At 54.9% G+C, this 15,952-nt stretch overlaps 1 protein-coding gene and 1 long non-coding RNA gene across 2 annotated transcripts in view; both read right to left on the reverse strand.

Annotated features, from left to right (window-relative positions):
* Positions 1–6,109: 6,109 nt before the first annotated feature.
* LOC115251649 (uncharacterized) lies at positions 6,110–7,205 on the reverse strand. Its single transcript, XR_003890160.1, has 3 exons — positions 6,563–7,205; positions 6,479–6,507; positions 6,110–6,339 (listed from the first exon to the last, which is right to left on the reverse strand). It is a non-coding gene; the product is annotated as an uncharacterized lncRNA (long non-coding RNA).
* A 920-nt stretch (positions 7,206–8,125) lies between these two features.
* The window catches only part of LOC101076318 (zinc fingers and homeoboxes protein 2-like), a 27,790-nt gene continuing 19,963 nt past the window's right edge, over positions 8,126–15,952 (reverse strand). The window contains 4 exon segments of the mRNA XM_029844635.1: positions 8,126–8,744; positions 9,714–9,885; positions 9,972–10,860; positions 10,862–12,895. Of these exon segments, the coding sequence (XP_029700495.1) occupies positions 10,242–10,860; positions 10,862–12,597 (2,355 nt within the window). The 5' untranslated portion in view covers positions 12,598–12,895 and the 3' untranslated portion in view covers positions 8,126–8,744; positions 9,714–9,885; positions 9,972–10,241.

A 15,952-nucleotide genomic window follows, 5' to 3' on the forward strand; every position in this document is an offset into this window, starting at 1 on the left:
CTGCTGCTAACATGGTAGTTAACCTGCTGCTAATATGGTAGTTAACCTGCTGCTAACATGGTTGTTAACCTGCTGCTAACATGGGACTTAACCTGCTGCTAACATGTTAAGCTGCTGCTAAGCTAACCTTGTTTCTAGTATTGCAAACATCTCACCACGCTTGTTGTCACAGGACAACAGGGGGTTGCCGTGGTAACAGGATACCTGTGGATCACTTAGGTTTTCCTCAGTCAACCTTCTCACTCTATTGGCTGGTTCAGTCTCTCCATCTCTCAAAGGAGCCATTTGTGTGGCAGTCACAGAGGTCACAGAGGTCACAGGGGTCACAGAAGTGTGTGTGTGTGTGTGTGTGTGCTTGTATTTCGCAACCATTTTTATTGAGAAATTTCAGTGATCAGAGAGGATTTCAGTTCAGTGCTGATAGAAAAACACACACACACACACACACACACACACACACACACACACACACACACACACGCGCGAGTGTATTTGGGTTAGAGCAGAAATGAAAGCCTTGTTGCAGGAACAGGCAGTAACACTAAGAGACTGTTTATATATATTTATATAAAAGTGTGTGTGTGTTCGTGTGTGTGTGTGTGTGTGTGTGTGTTCGTGTGTGTGTGTGTGTGTGTGTGTCTCCTGTCAGCTTTACTCTCCTCGTTGGCCCGTGTTTCCTCCTGTCATGTTTATTCTCGGCTGTATAGTTTTCCTGCTTTAATGTCACATTAACCTATATTAACACACGGCAGCGGTGGCGGCGGCGGCGGCGGCGGCGTGCACCAACCATCTGACTCCTCCTCAAATCAAAGACGCCTGCGGCTGTTTGAGTCTGTCATATCTAACTAGACTGAACATGTTCTGCTTTACATTTTCCGCCACCGTACGAACTCCCCTGTGTAATGTCGCTACGCTTGACTGATGTCGGCACGCCGCCGCCGCCGCCGCCACCGCCGCCGCCGCCGCCGCTCTTTAAAGCCACTTGTTTGATAAACCAGTACAGCAGCATCAGGATACCTGTGGAAGCTGCTGTAGGGGTCTCTGTTGACCTCTGACCCTTGCTGAGGTCACGTTTATGCAATCAGAACTTCCTGTTCCTGAAGGGGAACGTGGAGTCTGGGGGGCGGAGCTACGCCGTGGGTGTCAGGGTAACAGTCTGAATCATCTGTTAGCGTGTTGCTAACAGACTAGCATGAATATCCTTCGTCTGACTTCATCCAACAGCAGATCTGGGATCAACCGCACGATCCTGAACCTTCACAGCGAACGGCTGAGACGTGTAACCGGATCCTCACACCGGATCCTCACACCAGATCCTCACACTAGATCCTCACACCAGATCCTCACACCAGATCCTCACACCGGAACCTCACACTAGATCCTCACACCAGACCCTCACACTAGATCCTCACACTAGATCCTCACACTAGATCCTCACACCAGACCCTCAAACCAGATCTTCACACCAGACCCTCACAACAGATCCTCACACTAGATCCTCACACCGGAACCTCACACTAGATCCTCACACCAGACCCTCACAACAGATCCTCACACCGGAACCTCACACCAGACCCTCACACCAGATCCTCACACCGGAACCTCACACTAGATCCTCACACCAGACCCTCACACCGGAACCTCACACTAGACCCTCACACCAGATCTTCACACCAGATCTTCACACCAGATCCTCACACTAGATCCTCACACCAGATCCTCACACCAGACCCTCAAACCAGATCTTCACACCAGACCCTCACAACAGATCCTTACACTAGATCCTCACACCGGAACCTCACACTAGACCCTCACAACAGATCCTCACACTAGATCCTCACACCGGAACCTCACACTAGATCTTCACACCAGATCCTCACACTAGATCCTCACACCAGATCCTCACACCAGACCCTCAAACCAGATCTTCACACCAGACCCTCACAACAGATCCTCACACTAGATCCTCACACCGGAACCTCACACTAGACCCTCACAACAGATCCTCACACTAGATCCTCACACCGGAACCTCACACTAGATCCTCACACCAGACCCTCACAACAGATCCTCACACCGGAACCTCACACCAGATCCTCACACCGGAACCTCACACTAGATCCTCACACCAGACCCTCACACCAGATCTTCACAACAGATATTCACACTAGATCCTCACACCAGACCCTCACACCAGATCTTCACACCAGATCCTCACACTAGATCCTCACACCAGATCCTCACACCGGAACCTCACACCAGACCCTCACACCAGATCCTCACACCAGACCCTCAAACCAGATCTTCACAACAGATCCTCACACCAGACCCTCAAACCAGATCTTCACACCAGACCCTCACAACAGATCCTCACACTAGATCCTCACACCGGAACCTCACACTAGACCCTCACAACAGATCCTCACACAAGATCCTCACACCGGAACCTCACACTAGATCCTCACACCAGATCCTCACACCGGAACCTCACACTAGACCCTCACAACAGATCCTCACACAAGGTCCTCACACCGGAACCTCACACTAGATCCTCACACCAGACCCTCACACTAGATCCTCACACCAGACCCTCACAACAGATCCTCACACCAGATCCTCACACCGGAACCTCACACTAGATCCTCACATTAGATCCTCACACCGGAACCTCACACCAGATCCTCACATTAGATCCTCACACCGGAACCTTACCTCACACCGGATCCTCACATTAGATCCTCACACCGGAACCTCACCTCACACCGGATCCTCACATTAGATCCTCACATTAGATCCTCACACCGGAACCTCACACCAGATCCTCACATTAGATCCTCACACCGGAACCTCACACTAGATCCTCACATTAGATCCTCACACCGGAACCTCACACCAGATCCTCACACCGGAACCTCACATTAGATCCTCACACCAGATCCTCTGGGATGCTCCATCACCGTGGTTACAACTGAAGGACTGAAGATTTGTCACATCAAAGAGCTGCTGGGGGTCAAAGGTCACCGAGTGGTGGATGTTGGCGGACTGCGTGTTAGCGTGTTAGCGGCGTCATCTGCAACGACACAAACATCTTTGATGTGAATCAAAGAGCAAATGAAGTCGCTGCTGAAGTGACATCAAAGGAACGGCGGCGCGGCTTCCTTTGATCAGCAGAAGCAGCAGGAGCGGCCGGACGTGGAGACGCTGGAGGAGATCAACCTGCAGATCCACCAGGTTCCTGCTGTTTGTGACAGCTTCTGTCAGACGGATCATCTTCAGACGCCGGCGTCGGCAGATGTTAGGCCCCTCCCCCCGCCGCGGCGCCCCTTTAAGGTGCTGTCAGAGGAGATGAAAGCGTGTCCCCGGCTGCTCGCTCACCTGAGGAGGAGCTCAGGGAGCTGCAGGAGGAGGTCGCCGCTCGCTTCCCGGCGCTCTTTCAAATCACTTCACATTTGTCTCGGGAGGGAAAATCGTGTCCGTCTATTCCTGGAAACGGCGATGAAAGCGCGGCGCCGCCGTCGTTTACGCCGCCACCGCCGACAGGTCTCCGGCTCTGACACCCCGTCGCTCGCTCGCTGTCACGGTTTGTCGTCGATTTGACGAAGGTTACGAGCGCTTGTCGGTGTCGCTTGTACCGTTTCATCACTCATCATTTCCTGTTCTGTCAGCCGGAACCAGCCTGGCTCCTTTTACTGGGAGCAGAACGTTAGCCAACTCGTTAGCCAACACGTTAGCCAACACGTTAGCCAACACGTTAGCCACGTCCTCGAAGTGATGAGCCGCTCATCGCTAATGTCGCTTGTTGGCTGTAGAAACACAAACACTGGTTTGGCTATCCGTCGCCGCTAACTGCATGTTAGCAACCGCCTCTTCGTCCCAGTAAAGCCCAGTAACCAGTTAGTGATCGGAAACTGAGAAAACCGTCCGAAATGCCGGAAATAAAGTTTGTTCTTCGCCTCCCGACACCAAAATCAAGAATTTCATCAAAAAACTGTCCTCGGAAAAGACAACAGGAAACAGGAACTAGCGAGTTAGCGCACCAGGCTAAACAAATCCACTGGTTTCTGTACCCGAAGTTGCGTTTTTCGCACATATGAAGTGTTTTTGTCACACGCTAAAGCTACACGCAATCTGCAGTTAGCTACGCTAATGTTCCCTCGGGTCTAGTCTCTCGGGTTTAGCCTAGCCTAGCCTAGCTTTGATCGCGCCTGAGTTATTCCTGTAAATCTTCGGTCGTCGTCACTTCATACTTGTAAACTGCAGCTTCTGAGTTTGTTTCTCCGACCGTGAGCGGGAAGCTAACCCAGCTTTTCCTGCTCCTTCGCTAGATCAAAGGGGTTTCTAAGAAAACCTGAGCTGCAAAACTTGTGACACGAAAGCCCTTTTAACGATACGTTAGCACCAATGCTAATTAGCGTGCATATTGTCACTGAAGCGTCCGTTATCTCGTGTCTGACTAAAGAGTCTCAGAATGAAGCATTCGGCAGGTTAGCGAGTCTGTCACATGTTCACGCTTGAAGACACCTTTCATACGTCGCTTTGATGTTGCTGTTTTTGTCAGCTGTCGAATGTAGATCAAAGGACGCTAACCGTTGACGTTAGCGTTAAAGTGGCAGCATTAGCTTGAGCCGCCGCTGCGGCAGAGCTGCTTTGATGTTGCCCGCTTGTGGTTTTGGGCGACGCCCCCTCGCCGTCCTCCAACATTCGTGAGGGAAGTTCCGGCTCTTTGGTTCTGATCCGAGATCACATCTGCGGAACATCAGCGGCTCTTTGTTCTGCGCTCGGTTCCAGAGGAGCCGGAGGCCTCTGTGGGTTTGGAGCCGATGAGCTAACAAAGAGCCTCCAGGCACGTGCACGCGGCTGCGCTCGTGTCTGTGCACGTTGCACGACATCGCCGTCGTCACATGACTCGTATTTCCCAGAGGCCTCGTGGGTCAGAGGAGCGGCTCATGTCCTCAGAACCACAGCAGGACCACAGCAGGACCACAGAACCACAGCAGAACCACAGCAGGACCACAGAACCACAGCAGGACCACAGCAGGACCACAGAACCACAGCAGGACCACAGCAGGACCAAAAGCACCCTGAGCTGCATTCTGTATCGTTTCTATGACAACAGGTACTCACGGCGCTCTCTTAGCTTAATGCTAGCTGTAACTGGACCGGTTCTACTGGGACACTGCGGAGCTCCGGTGGGGGGGCAGGAGGAGGAACCGCGTTCTCATGTGATCCGAGGACTGTTTGAGGACGGGTGCTGCTCCAGGCTGCTTGTTCAGAGATCAGAAGATCCACAGCCTGGAGACACGCGAGACGATCAGGAGACGGAGCAACGTGTGGACGGTTCTGGAGGAACGTCTGTGAGGAGGCGACCCAAGATGTTCTGATGAGCAGCACCGTCAGTCAGCACCACTGCAGTCGGACCAGGGTTCTCAGGGGGACCAGGGTTCTCAAGGGGACCAGGGTTCTCAGGGGGACCAGGGTTCTCTGGGGGACCAGGGTTCTCAGGGAAAGGACGCCACACACTCACACACACACACACGCACACACACTCTCACACACACTCTCACACACACACACACACTCTCACACACACACACAGCAGATGCTGGTGGGCTCGAGGGGGTTGATGAAGACGAGGATGTTTAGAGGAGAGACACACATCTGTGTGTGTGTGAGAGTGTGTGTGTGTGTGTGTGTGTTAGAGGGAAAATAATGTGACAATGAGAAATGTGTAAAACTGTGTGCGAAAGAGATGCAGTGTGAAAATGAACAAAATAAAGATGTGTGAGTGTGTGTTTCTGTGTGTGTATCTGTGTGTGTGTTTCTGTGTGTGTGTGTGAGGGGCAGCAGGTTTGAAGTCATGCAGGTGAATGCTTTCATGTTACCGTGGTAACAGACACATGACTGAAGCCCAGGGGCTCCATGTGGCCCTGGCTGACCTTTGACCTGCTCATGGACGGATAAAGGATCCGTTCTGATCCAGATCCAGAACCAGAGGACCCAGAACGGACCTGCGGGTCGACCCGGGTCCATTTAGCTGCACCCACGTCGCTCACGGGAACAGGAAGCTGGTCGGCCGAGGAGCAACAGACAGACTCAGGGAAGCACAGACGACCTTTGACCTTTGACAGGCGGCTTTATTGAAATACAGCAGACAGCAACAGGTTGTGTTGTTGACCCGGGCAGCAGAAGTACAGACGGTTCACATCTGGTGTTGGAGAGCAGCACCGACAAGATGAGAAGACCTGCAGCACAGACCTGCAGCTCCGGGCTGGAGCAGCACAGACCTGCAGCACAGACCTGCAGCTCCAGGCTGGAGCAGCACAGACCTGCAGCACAGACCTGCAGCACAGACCTGCAGCTCCAGGCTGGAGCAGCACAGACCTGCAGCACAGACCTGCAGCTCCGGGCTGGAGCAGCACAGACCTGCAGCACAGACCTGCAGCTCCGGGCTGGAGCAGCACAGACCTGCAGCACAGACCTGCAGCTCCGGGCTGGAGCAGCACAGACCTGCAGCACAGACCTGCAGCTCCAGGCTGGAGCAGCACAGACCTGCAGCACAGACCTGCAGCACAGACCTGCTGCCCAGAAGGCTGTTTGACGGTAGCAACAGTAGAAGAAGCAGAAGGTCGGTAAGGATCCAGGGCCGACCTGACCTTCACTGCCAGGAACCAGAACCAGAACCAGCACCAGAACCAGCCTTGTTTGGAGGTCAGGACAGTGAGTTCATTAATGGCTTTAATCATCATCTTCCACAGAGAAAAACACCCAGAATCCATTTCACAGGGTGGACCAGGACCAGGACCAGGACAGAACTGACCCAGACGGACTCGGACCAGATCGGCTGATCCGTCGTCTGAGTGAGGAACCGAGCGAGAACAAGATGGATCAGAGGAGCCGTCAGCACAAGCTGGAAGAGAACTGAAACCCATTAATGCTAGCTAACTACCAGCTAACAGCCAGCTAGCTAACTACCAGCTAACAGCCAGCTAACTAACTACCAGCTAACAGCCAGCTAACTACCAGCTAACTGCGAGCTAACTAACTACCAGCTAACAGCCAGCTAACTACCAGCTAACTGCGAGCTAACCTGTGACTGACAGGTCAAGTGTGTATTCTGGTGTTTGCTAATGTGAACCATTTGAATTCTGGCAGTTCTGAAGGAGCTCAGATTCTCCAGATGTTCTGAACCCTCCCCCCGGCCTCCCCCCTCGCACCCCCCCCCCCCCCGGCCCCCCCCCCCCCCCCCCCCCGGTGCTGGACGGCTCCTCAGGAACATTCAGACAGTCGAAGCCGCGCCGGCTCCACTTTACGATAAAAAGTACATTCGAGCGTTCTTGGCGCCACATTCTTCTTCTTCTTCTTCTACTGCAGTGGAACATCTGAGTGAGGCCCAGCCGGGACACCACGGCGGCAGAAGCAACACATAAACAAGCCGGGTTTGGGATTATGGGATGGCGCTGGCGCGTCCTTACAGGTGCGAAGCAGGCAGCCAGTCTTACCGCCTGTTTGTTGGAACCCGACGTGCAGATTGGCTCAGGTTTCTTCTCTTTTTTTTTTTTCTTTTCTTTTTTGTTTTTTCTTCAAAAAGGTTCCAGACGGAGCGACGACGACGACGACGACAACAACAACAACAACCAGAACACCATGATAGCGCTTGACTTCACCTCAGCACCGTAAAAAAAAAGGTCCAAAAGGTGCTTTTTTAGTGTTTAAGTCTGATCTGATGTGAAGCACAGTCCCCCTCACACACACTCACACACGCGCACACACACACACACACACACACACGTCTCAGCAGGGAAGTGGCGGAAGTCCAGTGCCGAGATGAAAAAGTGACTGAAGTATCGCCAAGTGTCCATCGTTTTTTTTGTAGTGGTTCCACTCTGGTTCACACAGACACACACACAGACACACACACAGACACACACACAGACACGCTCTTTTAAATGGCGGTGGTGTTTGGGGGGGTGGGGGGATAAATTGATTCCGAATTATAAAAGGTAACAAACAGATTTTTGCGTTGTGTTTGTGTACAAACGTGTGTTAAATGGAAGCAACGTGAACGTGTGCGACTGGTTCCGGCTTTGGCACTCGCCGTTTTTTTTTTTTTCTTCTTCTTCTTTCCTGCGTTTGCTCGCTGCGCACGCACACACGCGTTCAGTGCTCTGGTTTTGCCGTCTCCATGGCAACACAGGTCACACACAACATTGGCTCCGCCCCTGGACACCGAGTTCCTTCGAAGGAGACGAACGGACGCGAAAGGTTGCCGTCGTCGTGAATTTGGGGAGTAATTTTGCTACGCTAGCATCATGCTAGCCTCAACAGACGCATGCTACGCTAGCATCATGCTAGCCTCAACAGATGCGTTTGATTTTGTCAATTTGATCCAGTTTTCTCCTCCGTCAGGTCGTCTGGATCGACCCTCGGCCCAGTCTGACCAGCTGGTCCAGGACCGGGATGGATCCAGAACTCGTTGGTGTCGTCGTTCGGAGCCCGAACACGGAGGAGAAAACCGGGAACGTAAAGAGTCATGTGACTTTGGCGTCCGGTCGAGGTCGGATTTCTTTTTCACCACGTGGCGCCGCCGCGTCCCGGCCAGACGCCGATCACAACGCTGGGCCTGATCCGAGAGGCAGGAATCAAAGAGGACTGGAACTGATTGTTCAAAAGTCGATGATTGAAAATCTCAGGTTGGTTTTGTTTCCTTTTCTGTTTCCGGCGGCGGCGGCGTCGGCGTCCTTCCCCTGCAACACACAACAGACGGAACCATGAACAACAGCAGCAGCGGCACCTAACCAGTCGCACCAGGCAGTCCTCGCTCCCCTAATCAGAGATCAGAAGATCCACAGCCTGGAGACACGCGAGACGATCAGGAGACGGAGCAACGTGTGGACGGTTCTGGAGGAACGTCTGTGAGGAGGCGACCCAAGATGTTCTGATGAGCAGCACCGTCAGACATGTGAGGGTGTGTGTCTGGGGGGATCAGGGGTGACATCACCTGCTGGGAGCCAAACCGGGCTGGCTGAGGACTCGGCGTGATCACCGGATCACCTGCGTGGTGCCGGTGATCCGGTGATCACCATGTTGGAGGCAGCGGATCAGATCTTCTGGATTTGGATGTTTTGACTGAACGTGTCAGAAAACGGGAGGATCAGAAGACAAAGGCGGCGTTAAAGTGGGTCGGCGGCATCATGAATATTGATTATCGGTTTCGCTTGTCAAGCGCTGATTTTGAAGACGTCCGACGGCGGCGACAAACGTGACGAGTCTCCGCCTCCCGCCGCCGCCCCGGTCGGGTTTGATGGGAACGCTCAATCTTCTGTCAGAACAGACGCATCACACGTGGCCCCAGGCGGAACCTTTTATCTACCGCAGCTAACTTACCATCGGGGGGGGGCTATTTTAAGATAATAAGGTTCCTCCTAAATTTGGCTAAAACTGGTGTCTGAGTGTAACACACACACACACACACACACACACACACACACACACACCTGAACGGTGACAGCTGCCGTTTGTTTGACTGCTAGCTTCCCTCCGCTAGCCTCCCTCCACTAGCCTCCCTCCGCTAGCTTCCCTCCGCTAGCCTCCCTCCGCTAGCCTCCCTCCGCTAGCCTCCCTCCGCTAGCCTCCCTCCGCTAGCCTCCCTCCACTAGCCTCCCTCCACTAGCCTCCCTCCACTAGCCTCCCTCCACTAGCCTCCCTCCACTCACCGTTCAGCCCATCAGCCTCCCGGACGCGTCGTCGGCCAACTTCCTGTCTCTGTCCAGCAGCAGCTCCCGGCGGCCGTGCAGGCGTCCGTCCAGCAGCCAGCTCCCAAACAGCTCCTGCGACCCTTCCAGGACCCCCCCGTTCTTCAGCTCCGTGGTGCCGCTCTGCTGCACGCTACCAGGAACACCCAGAGGATCATGGGTATTTGAGTTCTTGCTGAATGAGCACCTGATCTTTGTCCCAAACCCCTCCCAGCTCACCTGTTAGCCCGCTGCTCCATTAGCCATCCAAACTCCGCCTCCAACATCTTCCTGCCGCTGCCATTGGCCACGCCTCCTTCCTGACCCCGCCTCACCAGGGAGGGGGGACTTTCCGACGACCTCAGAAGCGGCCCCTGACCTCCATTCGCTCGGTTCTTGTGGAAATGGTCGGCCGGGTCGGTGCTGCCGCTGTACAGGCGGCCGTCGGGGAACCAGCAGGGGAGGTCAGAGCGGGGGGGGGCGGTCCGACATTCCAGCCGGCTGAGCTCCTCAGGGGAAGGCCACGGATTCTGAGCTAAACTGTCCCTGAGGAGCGTCAGAGACTGGCAGTCTGGAGGCACTGAGAAGGAATTTGGGTTGGTGACGGAAGGGCTGCCGGGTCCAGGAGCACCGAGGGCGGGGGGGGGGCGGCGCCACGGCGCCGGGCTTGTGTGTCCCGTTCAGCTGCTGCTTCATCTTGAGGCCGCCAGGCGCCGCCCTCTTGGCCCCCATGGAGCTGAGCAGGGCCTGCTCCAGGTTGTCCCGTAACGCGCGGCGCTCCACGAACCAGCTGCCGATCTCCTGCGGAGACAGTTGGGCGGAGCCCGCCAGGTGGTCCACGTCGCCCTGAGACGGGAAGCTGTTCCTCAGGAAGTACTCCTCCAGGACCTTCAGCTGCTCGGCCGTCTTTCCTTTCATCCTCTCCAGTAACGGGAACTGGGTCAGCACCGAGGACTTCTGCTGGAGGTCCGCTTTGGGAACGCCACATTCCGTGATTCCGTTGTTAGGAGCCGGAGAAGAGAGATCCCCAGGCCACTTACAATCGGAGGCCCCGTTGGCCTCCGCCGGCGCCTCCCTCCGGGAATAACTCGCCTTCGGATCGATTCCCTGGAGCTCGTTTAACGCGGCGTCCGGGGGGAAACAGGGAATCTGGGAGGCGGCTTTGAGCGGAGCGCGGATGGAGTGAATGATGGGGGGTCTCCTGGCCTGGGGGGGGGGAGGTGGGCAGCTTCAGGTCCGCGGCGCCGTGCTTGTTCGGGTGCAGCTCTTTGGAAGCGATGGTGGAAGAAAGAGGAATAAGTAAGGAGTTCTTGAACGGGGGCGCCGCGAAAGGGGGCGGGGCTATCATGGGCGTGGTCAGGGACTCCGGGAACACCATGGAGGGCAGCGACACCACCGGCTTGGTTTTGGCGTTCCCCAACACGGAGGGGAGTTTCCCTTTAGACGGCAATGAAGGCGAGGGGGTCAAAGGCACGGCGGCGGGCAGCCTCTTCGTCTCCATGGGAACCGGCGGCAGCGCCATGGGCAGACGCTCTTTCTGAGGGGGGGGAGGCGGAGGGGGAGGAGCCATGAGGATCTTGTCGTCAGCAGAGTGAGGCGCGACCGCCATGACGGGCCGCTTGGGCTCGGGGCCGAAGATGGTGGTCAGGTGCGCTCGTTTGTGGGCGGAGCTGGCGCCGCCGGCGACCAACGGGGTGGGCGTGGTCGTTGGCTGCCTGACTGTCGGGCCAAGGGGCTGCTGGGAGGATTCGTGGGCGGCGGGCAGGACGGCGAAGGCGTGGTGAGCGGGAGGGACGGAGCCGTTGAACATCTTCTTCCGGGCCTCCTCCACCTCCTCCGGGGACCAGGTGATCCCCTGTTTCAGCCGCTGGGTCGTGAACCAGATCCTGATCTGCTCCTCCGGGTGCTTGGAGGCGGCGGTCAGCCAGGACAGCTCCGCGTGGGTCGGGTAGGGGAACCTGTTGAAGGACGTGATGAGCGTGGCGTTGTGGTCCAGAGACGGGTTGTACTTGGTGGTGTTGAGCGGAACCGCGACCTTTGGTACCGACTGGAAGTTGGGCGGGCGCTGGAGCAGCGGGGCCACGTGGGAAAGCCCCCGGAGGAAGGCGGGTTCAGGGATGATGACGGTTCCGTTGATGGTCACCGCTGTGATCTGGTCTTTCTGGACCAGGTGGTCCAACTGGGACACTTCCTGCTGTTTGTAGAGGGCCTGAAGACTCTCAGGGGTCTTCACGGTGGCAGGGAACACGGAACCAGCCCCGAGGCGTTCCGTCGACTCCTCGTCCTTGACGGACCCGTCCGGGCCCTCGACCGTCTGCTCCAAGACGGTCTGGTGCTTCGTCTTGAGCCTCTTGAACTTGAAGTTGGTCTCTCCCGGGTGCCGGACCAGGTTGTGCACCGTGAGGGAGTCGAACTTGTTGGTGCTGAAGTTGCAGACGGTGCAGAGGTACCGCGGGTTGAGGATCACGTTGGGGTGCTCCGAGTCCACGTGCTCTTTGAAGCGGCTCAGGTTCGGGCTGGAAAACGGGCAATATTTGCACGTAAAGCTTCTGGTCCGCTTCGTCTGGAACGCCGAGCCGGACACGGAACCTTCGCCGTGTTCCGCTTCAGCTTCCACGTCTTCACGGACGGGGGGCGGCTCCTGCTCGTCTCTCTGATCCAGGACTTCCAGGGACTTGGGATCGGGATCTCCTACTTGGTTCTGCTGGCCCGGATCCTCTGGGTTCATCCGCTGTGAAGCGTCACTGCTCTCGGCAGATTCGTCGCTGTCCTCCAAGAGTTCCACCTCCATCCCTTCCTGGTCTCGGAGCGGGTCGGCGTTGACTCGGACCATGCAGGGGACGGAGGACTTCCTTCGGCTGGACATGACGGGTCTTCTGGTGCTGCTGGTGGAGAAGGCGGTTCTGGTGCTGCTGGTTACCTTGAAGTTTGGTTTTTGGATGCTGCTGCTGTTGCTGGTGCTGGAAAAGGGCGTCGGTGTGCGTCCTGGGCTGGACCTTGCTGGGGTGAGTCGGACCTGATGGCTGTGGGTACTGGTTGGTTGGGGGTGGAGTCTCCAGCGTGCACGTTGGGGGGCGGAGGCGGGCTGATGGGGCGGAGCAGGGGCTGGTCCCGCTCACTGTCAGCTACCCACCGGGGCGCGATGGGGGGTCATCGCAGGCGCACTGGGAAAAAAAGGCAGTTTGGTGTGAAGAACAAGGAAAACTGGGATGGGAAAAACAAAGGGAGGAACGCAATAAAGGATGTTCAGGGAGTATTTTTGGTGAAAACATCTTTGATGATGATTTCAGACAGAAACGGGAAGGTTTTGTTCCTGCCGGGGTCACTTTTGTGATTCACTTCCATTAAACACAAATACACTCGAAAACTTGAAACAACTGCGGAACAAAATCATCAATATCGGTTAGATCTCGTTTTAAAATCACACAAACATGGCGGAACGACGGCGGAACTGAGCTGGTTCAAGTGTTGCGAGATAAAAATAGGTTTGTTTCTGAAGGCTGATGAAACACGGAGGAGCTCGGATCATCCCGAGGTCAAAGGTCAACTCCACACACACGTCTCTACAGTGGCCAGAGTCAGAGAGGACGGACAGGGAACCTGAACGCCACACAGGTCCAGCTCCTCAGGACAGGATCAGGGACACGGCAACGTCCATGTTGGACCTGAGAGGACCTGTCTAACCAACAACTACCACCCACACCTACTGACCACCCACACCTACTGACCACCAACTACCGACGACCACCAACTACTGACGACCACCAACTACTGACCACCCACACCTACTGACGACCACCAACTACTGACCACCCACACCTACTGACGACCACCAACTACTGACGACCACCTACTGACGACCACCTACTGACGACCACCAACTACTGACGACCACCAACTACTGACGACCACCAACTACTGACGACCACCAACTACTGACGAGCAGCCTCTTGCATGAAAGGAGAAACAACTTCAGGAATCAGAAAGAATTCCTCAATCTGGGAACATTTTTATCAAGAACAATAAATTACTCTAGAAAATGAGGCTCAGCTCACATTCACAAAGGCTCACATGGTTGAGTCAGACGTCACACACACACACACACACACTAAATGAGTAAATACCTAAATTATTAATTAAGGAAAAGAAACTTTGGTTTTCTTTGTGTCTCCACATCGTGACTTTGCTGCATCACAAAGCTCGTAGACGCTGTTAAAAAGTGAAAGGGGGGGGGCAAAAAATTATGAAGCACTACTTCATTTCCATGTTGTTACCATGGCAACAGCAGCCACAGCGGCACAGAAGAGGCGCCCTTCTGCCGCCAAATATTACCCAGGACCAAACGTTCAGGTGCTAATGAGGAGAGGCAGGAGGAGGTCAGGAGAGGAAGAGGAGGAGAGGAGCAAGAGGAAGAGGAGGAACAGGTGGTGAGGGAGGAAGGTGAAGAAGCAACCAGAAAACTGTGACCTGAGGTGACATCACACACGCTGCCCCGCCCACTAGCTCCCCATATCTTTATTGCACACACACACACACACACATATACTTCTATCTTTATGAGGACCTTCATTATTACCCAGTGACCCCTGACCCTAACCCAGTTCTAACCTCAAATCTAAAATCACATAAACCTCAAACAATTCTTTGATGTTGTGAGGAGCAGCCAAAATGTCCTCACTTTGCCAGTAGAATGAAGATTTCTCACACACACACACACACACACACACACACACACACACACACACACACACACACACACACACACACACACCTGATGAAATGACAGATTAGCAGCGGTGGGGGGGTGTAAAGGCGGCGTTAGCGTGGACAAACATGCTGTTACATTGAGCCTTGCGTGATTAATGTAACGAGAACTTTTGCTTTCCTGCTTCCTCACAATCCCTCAGGATAAAACTCATTTCAGCAACCGCAGGTCAGAGGAAGCGTTCGCTGCCTTGCTGAAGAGCCCTTAAGCAGTGAGTGGAGGTCCAGGAAGCCCCTCCTCGTGCTCCCAACTCAATTTCCAAAAGTAATCAGGGGAAATCAAGGTTAAATAAAGGAAATGAAAGCAGAATAAATAATCATCTGTGAGCAGAGTGAGGTGATGAATCAGGAAGTACAGAGAAATGAGCGATGAGGAACGGGGGGAGAGGGAGAGACAGACAGGTTGAGAGGGAGAGACAGACAGGTTGAGAGGGAGAGACAGGTTGAGAGGGAGAGACAGGGTGAGAGGGAGACAGGTTGGAGAGGAAGAGACAGGTTGGAGAGGGAGAGACAGGGTGGAGAGGGAGAGACAGGGTGAGAGGGAGACAGGTTGGAGAGGGAGAGACAGGGTGGAGAGGGAGAGACAGGGTGAGAGGGGGAGAGACAGGGTGAGAGGGAGACAGGTTGGAGAGGGAGAGAGACAGGTTGAGAGGGAGAGAGACAGGTTGAGAGGGAGAGAGACAGGTTGAGAGGGAGAGAGACAGGTTGAGAGGGAGAGAGACAGGTTGAGAGGGAGAGACAGGTTGGAGAGGAAGAGACAGGGTGAGAGAGGGAGAGACAGGGTGAGAGGGAGACAGGTTGGAGAGGAAGAGACAGAGTGAGAGAGGGAGAGAAAGACAGGGTGAGAGGGAGAGACAGGGTGAGAGGGAGACAGGTTGGAGAGGGAGAGACAGGGTGGAGAGGGAGAGACAGGGTGAGAGGGGGAGAGACAGGGTGAGAGGGAGACAGGTTGGAGAGGGAGAGAGACAGGTTGAGAGGGAGAGAGACAGGTTGAGAGGGAGAGAGACAGGTTGAGAGGGAGAGAGACAGGTTGAGAGGGAGAGAGACAGGTTGAGAGGGAGAGAGACAGGTTGAGAGGGAGAGACAGGTTGGAGAGGAAGAGACAGGGTGAGAGAGGGAGAGACAGGGTGAGAGGGAGACAGGTTGGAGAGGAAGAGACAGAGTGAGAGAGGGAGAGAAAGACAGGGTGAGAGGGAGAGACAGGGTGAGAGGGAGAGACAGGACCAACATCTTAATCAGTCCCACTGTATCAGACCAGATCTTCTCTGTCGACACAGCCCAGTTGCTCCCAGTTGTTCCCAACTTCAGCCCCGTTTACTGTGAAAAGCTTTCTGATCCAAGCTGAGCAGAACCAGCACCAGCACCAGAACCAGCACCAGCACCAGAACCAGCACCAGCACCAGAACCAGAACCCTCTCCTCCTCACTTCCGTCCCCATCGTCTCATGACTGAAGGCT

Source organism: Takifugu rubripes, chromosome 12 (genome assembly GCF_901000725.2).
Source record: "Takifugu rubripes chromosome 12, fTakRub1.2, whole genome shotgun sequence".
NCBI lineage: Eukaryota > Metazoa > Chordata > Actinopteri > Tetraodontiformes > Tetraodontidae > Takifugu > Takifugu rubripes.